An 11,107-nucleotide genomic window follows, 5' to 3' on the forward strand; every position below is an offset into this window, starting at 1 on the left:
AGTCCTTAATTAGTTGTTTGGATCAGGCATGCCTTTTTGAGAAGGAGTTTGGCCTTGACAGTCAGCAGGGCTTTACATAGCACTGGTGCTAAAACATCTTCATCTGGTGCTGTTCTTAAGTTTAAGATATCTGGTTAGATGACTCTTGAGAGGAGTTCTATCCAGGTGGCAGCCAGAGAGGGCCCTATGTGGCAAACTTTTTAAGAGGGCAGGTAAAAGTACTCTGAAGCTTCACTAGGCCAGAGACCTTGTTTCTAATACTGACTCATGATTTATTAACCACCAGTAAGTTAAACCGCGTGCTTGGAAGATTCCTACATTTTCGCTGTGCTTTATTTTTTGCTGGGTTGGGGTCAGAGAGAAGAGTTTGAGTTTGGTTTTGCAACATTGCATTTGAGGGACCTCAAATGTATCCATTTGGAAATATATGGTGGGCAGTTGAGAAGTGTTGAGCACCAAAGGGATGTGTTAGCTGGAGGCGAACGTGGAGACATCCTTAGAACATGGAGATGGTGTTTAAAGCTGTGGGAATAGATAACACCCAGAGAGAAGAGAAAGGGCTCAGGGATAATCTTTGAGTAACTCTAATTTCTTCCACAGAGATGAGAGTAAAGGAAGAAAGGCAGCGTGATTATGTTGTTCTTTATGGTGAGAAAAAGAAGGGTTAGAGAAAGCCAAGTGAGATGGCCTCGGTCTTCTTTTTCAAGGCAAAATCACTCACGGGACTAGAGGCACAGTGGGGTGATAGGGTGGTGGGTGGTGGGTGAGGGCTTTTAAAGAGAGTCGATATTTGAGATAGCTATTGTGGGAATGTTACAGGGAGTCGAGATAAAATAGATAAAGGAGTCTCTGAGCTATTCTGAGGGCCCAGTTCAGAGGGCAGGGAGGTGACCAGAGGAAACAGATGGTGCCTGGTGGGGGCAGGGCTTGTTACATCAGTACTGTTGTATCCACAGCAAGTACAGGTGATCCATAAAAAATGGTTTAATTGAATTGGATTACCCACTGCTGGAGATTTGCAAAGCAAGAACAGCGACCACCACGTAGGCATGTGAGTCTGTGGGTGCGGAGGGAGACAAATGAAGCCTGATGGCAACGTTTATAAGGTGAAGAGGAAGAACCCCAAGGCCTGGAAAGCGCAGTGACGCTGCAGACCGGTTTCAGCAGAGCTGGGGGTGGGAGCTTGGAGAAGTAGAAGGATCCTATAATTATAATGAGAATTCTTTTATCTTGCTATTGAGTCGCTGACAGGGACTCAGCATCTCTATGAAACATTAATTTTATTTCATCAAAGTTTTAAAGCAGTGCTTCAGAAGGAATAATCTGTATTTTAAACCAGGTCAGTGAATCCTAAAGCCCTCACAGTTGGGCTTGCCCTAGTACTTTTTCCTTAGCTTGCCATATCCTGTTCTTTCATCACCAAGCTATTGTTCTGAGATAATTTCTGGAAGATATGTTGCATTCTTATCTTGTTTGAGGATCTCTGTGTGCATCCAGATGAACCATTTAAACAATTTTTTAAATGATTAGAGAAAATTTTATTTTACCTTTTAATGCAAATTTGTGGGGATCATATTTTACATATAAATATTTTATTAGGGTGAGAGGCCTGTGGTAAAATATAAGGTTGACAAGATGTCCTTCTAGTACCTTGGTGAAAATGACTTCTGCACACTAATCTTATCACCCTGAGGCTCTCTTTCTGTTCTCTTTTCACAGGATTTATGGTTGGTAGAGACTACGAAGCTGAAGGAATTGCCAAGGATGGCGCCAAGATGGTGACTGCCGTAGCCTGTGCCAATGTGCCGAAGATAACTGTCATCATCGGGGGCTCTTACGGGGCTGGAAACTATGGGATGTGTGGCAGAGCATTTAGGTAGGTGGTTGTCATGGTTTTCTCTGAAAGAATGAATCATACTTCAAGTATCGTTATGAATGGTCAGTTTACCAGTTTATTTCAAGGCTATTTGAAATATAGAATGACATTCACAAATCTTAATCAGTTATACCATAATTTGTATCATCTGGAGGGGTGAAATGAAATTTAATGCTAAAAGTACCACTTGGAAGAAATCCACAGTGGGAATCAGGACATATTTTGAAATGGCTGATAATGAAAATACTACGTCATAACTTGTGTGATGTGTCTAAAGTCTTGCTTTGAGACAGGTGTGGACTTAGTTATATATTATATACTGGAAGAGAAGTAAGGCTGGAAATCAGTGAGCCGAGCAGCCAGCTGAAGAGGTTCAAAGAAGAGCAGCATATTAAAACAAGAAAAATAAAAACAGGACATAATAAAGTACAAACATTATAACGATAGAAGAATCAGGAAAGCCCAAAGTTGCTTTGTTTAAAAGGGTTAACAAACTTGAGAATCCCCTGTTAAAACTAAAAAATAAAGGGAGAAGGCACATATCACTAATTTTAGGAATGGAAAACAGCATATAACTGCACATAATAGGATATTTTGAATACTTCTTTGCCCAGTAAATTTGGATGAAATGGAAAAATACTGTATATCAAAACAGACATCAGAATCACCTGGAGAACTTAAAAATTCTACCATGCTGAAGCCCCACTGCTGGAGATTACTCTGGGGTGGGTTCTAGGCATTGTTTTTTTTTTAATCCCCAGATAATTGTAATGCGCAGCCAGAATGAACCACCACTGATTTAAAAGGTAAACATGGGCCTCTGAAAATCTCTGTGTAGTACAGTGAATTCATTTTGTCATTCTTTCCTTTTTCCCCCCATAGCCCAAGATTTCTCTACCTGTGGCCAAATGCTCGCATCTCAGTGATGGGAGGAGAGCAGGCAGCTAATGTGCTAGCGACAGTAGCAAAGGACCAAAGAGCACGGGAAGGGAAACAGGTAAATGCTGTTTCTTTGTCTCCAGGTTTGACTTTCACCAGAACACTGTGGAGCCAGGGAGCAGCATACCCAAAACCCCTCCAAGTTTGTGGCTAGGATTCCAACATTCAGGGCCTGGCTTTATCTAGAAGTAGCTGACCTGGAAATTGTTTTAGACTTACACATTCTCCATCTCTCTTTTTAGAGCCATTTCACTTTAAAGTACCTTCTTGTGGTAATTTACAAACTTTTCAGAATCTCCAAGAAAACACTTAACAAACTCTTTTGTCTCTGGGTGCCTGAGGCATAAAGATGTTTGATTCTTCCTCATTTGCAGTTAGTGAGATTTAAATAAATCTGACTTAATGTCTTTGATTTTATGACCTAAAGCAGCAGAATTTTGTGTTTCCTATTTTACTTTTAGATTGTTGTTAAGGATACCTCTAGTGGGAGGGCCCCGTTGTGTAATGAGAATTGAATGCCATTATTATACTGTGAAAGTATCAATGAAGAAGGAGGGAAAGGGCACTGGAAACTTAATGAAAAGCAAATCAGCAAATAGCTGCTTTTGAGATGGATTCTTTTGTTTGTGTCTCTGTTAGAGATTCATCTGAAATTTTGCATTACATTTTATTATAGCTTACAACTACTTTATTTAAGCAGCAGGCCTATAAAATGATCGGTGCACGTTCCTAAAGTTGCTTAGGTGTACTCTTTCATCGTAACAAGGCATAATGTGGAGGAGGCCCTGCCTTCTCAGGCTCTCACTTCTGCCATTTAGAGATTGATCATCTGGTCAACCGCCTAGTTTGTGGAGTGGGGATAATATAAAGCCAGAGGGTGGTTCCTGCCTCCCTGAATGCATCTCATCCATGCCTCACATCCCCAGCTATCTTTTCTAAGCAACAGTAACTCTGCAGACTTAAGTTGAAGTTTCAGATGCACTTTAGTACTAACTAGTATCCAAGCAAAAGGAAAGCTTTACTTTTGTGTGTATGTAGTGGGGAGTGGGGATATGAAATTCTACCTGATATTTTGAAAGCTTGTCTTAAATTCTAGCCCAGCATGGCAATATCTTATTAAATAGTTGTGCTTTGATTAATTTGATATACAGATATATGAATTCATCTATTTTTATATGTGAAAGGAAAGTATAGGATTTTAGTGGTTCTCCCTCCAAATTCTGGACCTATAAATGATATTAAACGATGAAAGTACATAAAAGGTTGGATTAATTTGAAAAAAAATCACTTGGTTTTTGGTGTGGAATATTTTTTAAGTTGAAAATACTTTTCAGGATTTCAAAATTAGTTTGCATAAAGATTTTGACATCTGAATTATCACTTGTTTCTGGCAATACGGATGGGCAAGCCATTAAATTTTTAATTAGGGAAAAATCTCTCTCAGCCATCTGGGAAATTGAAGAGGTTATTTTAAATGGGCCTTATTGTTTTATCCCTTTAAGCTTTAAAATGTTTAAAATTTTAGCTATTTTGAATGAAAATATCCTACTTTTCCACCTCCTTATACAGAAACTGCAAGATGTAATATAGCCCTTTATTATATTGTATAATTCACATCCATTGCTATACCCTGGTGGAATATGTGATACCTTTGGTTTTGACCTGACATTAAACAGCCTCAGGACATTGGCTCTGATAAGGGAGATATAACAGTGCACTAATTTGATACTCATGTCTCAGGTGAGATCATATATGTTAAAGCATCACACGTAAGCTATACATCAATGTGCAGATGTTGGTTGTAACATTATCGTTCATGAAATCTGTTGCCCCTTTCTTCTTGAGGTTCTCTTGAGTGGATCTGTTGTTCCCCTGCAGCGGACTTACTCATTGTCCCTTTTCTTTTAGTTCTCCAGTGCTGATGAAGCAACTTTAAAAGAGCCCATCATTAAGAGGTTTGAAGAGGAAGGAAACCCTTACTATTCCAGTGCAAGGTGAGAGCCAGAGAATAACTGACTCCTTGATGGGCACATCTTGGCAGTCAGGGCAGCAGTTTTACAGAGATCTGAGCAGTTGGCATGATCCAACCCTCACGGGAACCAAAAAATAACATTTGGACACAGTTTTGTACTGTTGTTTCTATAATGGGAATGCTTACTGCTGAAATGCCACTCCTTCTCCCAGGCTGGGCTTTGGATCCATCACTATTGGTCTGATTCTGCCACTCTCCACCCCTCTTCCCTTATCCCGCTCCTAGTTGAAGTGGTCCAAGGCCTGCAGGAGCACTGTGGCCAGAGGTGGACCGCACTGGGGCTGGGAAGTTGAGAATTATAGTCCTGGCTGTGTCACTTTCAGGAATTAGTTCTGCAGTAATGGGTTCCTGTCATCCCCCTCTCTGATTATTTTGTTTTTATCCCATTTAAAGATGAAAATGGTTGAACACTTACTGACACTTGTAACAAGTGAGCTTGTGCATTCAGAAGGTGATTATTCGTAGCCAGGGTCCACATGTCAACACTAAGCAACTACCTCACACACCATGGCGGCTCTTATTCTGTTTGTTTCTTACACCACTTAAATGAGGTAATAATAAATTATCACAGCTGTCCCCGTTGGAGACATGCGTGTGCTTTCATACCTCTTTTTTCAACAACTTCAGTGTTCTACATTCTGAAGAATAATTGAAGCTTCTTGTTTTTCTTTTATCCCTTGGGCAGATGGAAAAAAGAAAATAACTATTTGTGTCCTTTAAAAATTGGGTTATGCTGTGATTTATGCCATTTATTGTGAAGGCAGACTGGAGAGGAGGGGGAAAAGGAAATCAAAAGTTAAAATCCATGTCAGTTCCTCAAATGCATCTTTTGTGGCAGGCACTGCTCCTGGTGTTGAGGGGCAGGAAAGATTGAACACGTTTATTTCTCAGAGCATAATTAGTTTCAAAATTCAATTAATACCATTTGGGATTTTTGAAAAGCATGTTTCTCTTCTTGTTAACGTGTTTCTGCAAGCAAATGTACAGGTATATTTTGCTGTGGCGGGTCATTGATTCTCTTAATTAAGAACAAAATATTGGGCTTCCCTGGTGGCGCAGTGGTTGGGAGTCCGCCTGCCGATGCAGGGGACACGGGTTCGTGCCCCAGTCCGGGAAGATCCCGCATGCTTCAGAGCGGCTGGGCCTGCGAGCCATGGCCACTGAGTCTGCGCGTCCGGAGACTGTGCTCCACAACGGGAGAGGCCACAACAGTGAGGGGCCCATGTACTGCAAAAAAAAAAAAAAAAAAAGAACAAAATATTTTGTAGTCTTTGATTTAAGAAATAAACATTCTTTTTACCATCACTTAAATAGGCTTACATAGTAGCCAGTAGAAGCAAAGAGGAAATAGAAAATCATATAAAAGGTTAAAGAGAAAATATACATTGTAAGCTCACCTATAGTTTTTTGATAAGACTTTGAAATTCACAAGGACAGTTAGAGTATTAAACTTTGAAAAATAGCATATTTTGTGTGAACCATTCATTTGTTTTTCAGCCCTGGCTAAGTCACCTCTTAAGAAAGACTGAATCCTTTATTATTTTCATACTTAGATTATTATTGTTTTTAGTGGATTATATTCAAGACAGGAGAGCATATGGCCCAGATAGACTTATCTTTGGAAATTAATATTGAAAAACAACAAGGTTTTTCTTTTAATTTATAGATGTTTAACCCTTCTGTTGAAACAGTTGGTGGCATGGAGACACCAACTTTGTTTCAAAGATGAAAGGATTTTCAAGCCAGTTTATGGCACCTTCCTTTGGTTTCATAAATCTCAGCTTAACAATAAAATTCTGTGGTCTGTTTAGGCTTTAACATGGCTAGACCTGTCTTTTCAGAGAGCTCTGTCATCATCTGTACAGTACTGTAACCTCCTATGTTTTTCTTAATCCTTACATGTTACATGTGCAGCATGCCAATTTTCTTCTGCTCAGTTGTTTTTATAATCAAACTTTTCCAGACATTTGATTAGGGCCTCTTAACTGGAACAGCCCCGGCACCATCGTGCTTGCTATATTACTCTGCTGTAGGCTTCAGAAGGGAGTGTAATCAATTGACCGGGTTACAAACTACAAGAGTAATATTTTTTTTTTTTTGGCTGTTGATACTTTAAGAGCCCTATTATGAATATTTTATGAGCAATGATTTCATTCATGGTCTGTTGATGTAAGTATGGTTTAATAATTGATGCTATGTCCAGATACTGAAGGCAGTTTGTTTAAAGAAAGCAAAACTGCCACCCACTAATGACCTTTAAAAAACAATATTTCTTACTCATTTTTTTTTTATAAATGTGAGGTTGTCCATGAAAAGCAAACTAAGATTTCTACTTGAGTTTCTTCTGAAAGCAGTTTAAAGCCATTACTTGTTTTTCCTATTGTAGCAAAAAATAAAGAACTACATATGAAGGTATTTATTTTATTAATAAAATGTACTGAAGTCTATTCAGTAATTTTCATAGTTTCTTAAGAGTTTGAGAGTTTGGGGGAATATACCTTTTCTAGTAGGGACTTTGGTTGGAGACTGTTACCTTGGTTTATGTGGCTCTTCATAATAAAAACAGTAATATATCAACTTGACTTGTATGTTTGTGTGGGTGGAGGAGGGACAGGAAGGTTTTTCCTGAAATAAATAAAACCAGGGTTTATTTTGAAGTTCCTTGTAGTAAGCTGTTCCTAAAGCTGTGTAAGAGTCATGTTATTTTTCTTTCTCTGTTTATTCCCCTCTTGAACATTGTTTCCATTGCGAGATTATAGTAGCTAATCAGTAGTTCCACATATTACCTGAAGGAAAACCTCCTGGGCATTTTTGGGCATAGGGTGTATAACTGGTGGTTTGGTGGTGGACTCCTAATCACTCGTTTTTGTTCTTTTATCAGGCTGTGGGATGATGGGATTATCGATCCAGTGGACACCAGGCTGGTCCTGGGTCTCAGTCTTAGTGCAGCCCTCAACGCACCCATCCAGAAGACTAACTTCGGTATCTTGAGGATGTAATTGGAATATAAAGCATCTTCCATTGGACATGTACCAAAAATTAATAATTAGTAGCCTTAAATTTTTAGACTTTTTCAATATGTGGCTATTACAGTAAAATTGTTTTCTTAACACAGTGCATTATACTTTTCTACCTTTAAAAAACGAATCAGTGAAGATATTTATTTGTGCACCTCAATTCCTTGTAAATTCTCTTAGAGAATTTTTTCTATGGCTCAGCTTTACCACCCTGAAAAGGATGAGAATAACTTTGAGTTATCCTTTCTAAGCCATAAGTACTATGAAAAGTTCTGTAATCTGTAAATTCCAGGTATTGTTGAGATTTTAACATAAAGTTGTATTTCCACTGAACTGATTGCTTTGCAGATTATGCGTGGTGATATTTTAATGTACTTTTAAAAATAAACATCTGTTACTTTTCCCTCCAGCCACCACTGTCCTCCTCTCCATAGTTGTCAGACTTCTTGTCTGCACTCTGGGCTCTGTTTCCTACCCGTTCTCTCCTCACCCTCTCGTCTTCTGGCTTCTACTGCCAACAGGCCTCTCCAAGGTCACCACTGACCTCCATGTTCCTGAAACCAGTGGGTCCTTTTCCGATTTTACCTGATTTAATTCTCTGGGGCATTCCAATCAGTCAAACACTTCCTCCTAGAAATTCTGTCCTTAGCTTCCATTGCTGTAACACTCTAGGTTTTCCACCAGCCTCCGTGGCCATTCTTGTTCAGTTTCCTTTGCAGGCCCCACTTCCTCTGCTCATTCCTCCTTCCTTTACCATTTGTCTTGATTTTTCATTAGTCACATGTGAACGCATTCTTATTCTGAAAGATACAAATAGCACAAAAGTATCTCCTTATTGTTTAATTGTTCTTATTAAAATAATAATTGTGGTAAAATATACATAACATAAAGTGTACCATTTTAACCACTTTTTTGTGTGCAGTTCTGTGACATTAAGTACATTTACATTGCCACCATCCGTCTCCAGAACTTTTCATCATCCCAAATTGAAACTCTATTATTAAACAATAACTCCCCATTCTCTCTTCTCCCTGCCGCTGGCACATTTCCTTTTTTCTTTTTTTCTTTTGTGGTACGTGGTACGCGGGCCTCTCACTGTTGTGGCCTCTCCCATTGCGGAGCACAGGCTCTGGATGCGCAGGCTCAGCGGCCATGGCTCACGGGCCCAGCCACTCCGTGGCATGTGGGATCTTCCCGGACCGGGGCATGAACCCGTGTCCCCTGCATCGGCAGGCAGACTCTCAACCACTGCGCCACCAGGGAAGCCCGCTTTTTTCTTTTTTTTTAATTGAGATATAATTGAATATAACATTATATTAGTTTCAGGTGTACAATATAATGGTTCAGTATTTATATACACTGCAGATGATCACGAAAGTAAGTCTAGTTACCATCCATCATCAAGCACAGTGACAGACTTTTTTCTTTTTTTTTCCTGTGATGAGGACTTTTAAGATTTACTCGCTTAGCAACTTTCAGATATGCAGTACAGTATTAACTATAGTCACCATGTTGTACGTTCCATCCCCAGGACTTAGTTATTTTGTAGCCGGAAGCTTGTACCTCTTGACCCCCTACACTCATTCTGTCCACCCCACGCCCCTCTCCTTTCTGGCAAACACCAATCTGTTCTTTTTTTTTTTTTTTTTTTGCTGTACGCAGGCCTCTCACTGTTGTGGCCTCTCCTGCTGCGGAGCACAGGCTCCGGACGCGCAGGCCCAGCGGCCATGGCTCACGGGCCCAGCCGCTCCGCGGCATGTGGGATCCTCCTGGACCGGGGCACGAACCCGCGTCCCCTGCATCGGCAGGCGGACTCTCAACCACTGCGCCACCAGGGAAGCCCTACCAATCTGTTCTTTGTATCTATAAGCTTGGTTTTCTGTTTTGCTTTGTTTGTTTTGTTTTTTAGATTCCACATATAAGTGAGATCTTATGGTGTCTGTCTTTCTCTGTCTGACTTACTTCACTTAACATAGTGACCTCAAGGTCCATCCGTGCTGTTGCAAACGGCAAGATTTCATTCTTTTTTTATGGCTGAATTTTATTCCTCCTCATCCTTGAATGTATGTGTTTTACATGGCTTGGTTTATTCTCGCTGGGCCATTTCAGCCCTTCTTATGGTTTTAGTTGCCATCTAAATGGGGATGATTCCTGTCTTGACAGTTCTTAACATAGTTCTTCCCTGAGCTCCAGACCTGTCTATCTAACAGGTCTAAGCAACCTCAGACTCAATCATCAAGTTCTGTTGATTTTGCCTCCTAACTGTCTCTTGAATTCCGCTACCATTTTTGTCTTTTATGCAGGCCTTAGAAGGGGTCTACCTGCATCCAGTCTTACCTTGTCCAATCTCTCCATCACTCTGGAATTAGCATGGCCATTCTAAGGTGCACATCTGTCGTGCTGCTTCCTTCCTTCCTTCCTTCACTGGTTCCCTGAAGTGCCAAACCCCTAATGGCCTCCACGGATCTTGATCCTCAGCTCTTCAGTCTCATCTCCCTGACTCCTCTTTTCACACTGGGTGCTCCACCCACTCTAGACTTCTTCCAGTTCCTTAAACCTACGACGTCCTTGCCCCCTTAGAGTCTACAGAGTTCCCTGTGCCTGAACTGTTCTCTTCTCCCTTCTACTTAAACACCTATCTTTTGTCTCTGTGATTTCCCTGGGCTGGGTTAGACACCTGCTGTGTGCTCTTGTAGAGCACCATCTTCTTCTCTGTCACTTCCTCTGTCTTACATGTTTATAAGAAGTATAAACATTTCTTTAATATTGCCCTCCTGCTAGAATGTAAGCTCTGTGGGAGCAGGGATCCTCCTGTTTGGCCTGTATCTCCAATGCCTGGCACTTGTAGATGCTCAAATACTTGTTGAATGAATGAAAAGTCCATATTTTAATTGTATCCTCAGGCCACATCATTTTAAAATAAAGTGATTGATTATATGATCTAAAACAACTATCAAATGCTTTCCTAATAAAATTAATATTTCAAACATTTGCGTGTGATGTTCAGTTTAGCCTGCAGTGTGTATCAGAAGTCAATTTAGGGCTTCCCTGGTTGGTGCAGTGGTTGAGAGTCCGCCTGCTGATGCAGGGGACGCGGGTTCGTGCCCCGGTCCGGGAGGATCCCACATGCCGCGGAGCGACTGGTCCCGTGAGCCGTGGCCGCTGAGCCTGCGCATCCGGAGCCTGTGCTCCGCAAAGGGAGAGGCCACAACAGTGAGAGGCCCGCGTACCGCAGAAAAAAAA

The 11,107-nt window shown here is 40.7% G+C and overlaps 1 protein-coding gene across 1 annotated transcript in view; it reads left to right on the top strand.

Moving 5' to 3' along the window:
• The window catches only part of MCCC2 (methylcrotonyl-CoA carboxylase subunit 2), a 59,512-nt gene extending 49,849 nt beyond the window's left edge, over positions 1 to 9,663 (top strand). Inside the window, exons 14-18 of the mRNA XM_081231075.1 lie at positions 1,720 to 1,876; positions 2,759 to 2,873; positions 4,724 to 4,809; positions 7,729 to 8,933; positions 9,158 to 9,663. Coding sequence (XP_081087201.1) covers positions 1,720 to 1,876; positions 2,759 to 2,873; positions 4,724 to 4,809; positions 7,729 to 7,846 — 476 coding nt within the window. The 3' untranslated portion in view covers positions 7,847 to 8,933; positions 9,158 to 9,663. The remainder of the gene's footprint in view (positions 1 to 1,719; positions 1,877 to 2,758; positions 2,874 to 4,723; positions 4,810 to 7,728; positions 8,934 to 9,157) is intronic.
• Positions 9,664 to 11,107: the final 1,444 nt, after the last annotated feature.

The sequence above is a fragment of the Mesoplodon bidens genome (genome assembly GCF_964165515.1).
Source record: "Mesoplodon bidens genome assembly, chromosome: 4".
In the NCBI taxonomy this organism is placed as follows: domain Eukaryota; kingdom Metazoa; phylum Chordata; class Mammalia; order Artiodactyla; family Ziphiidae; genus Mesoplodon; species Mesoplodon bidens.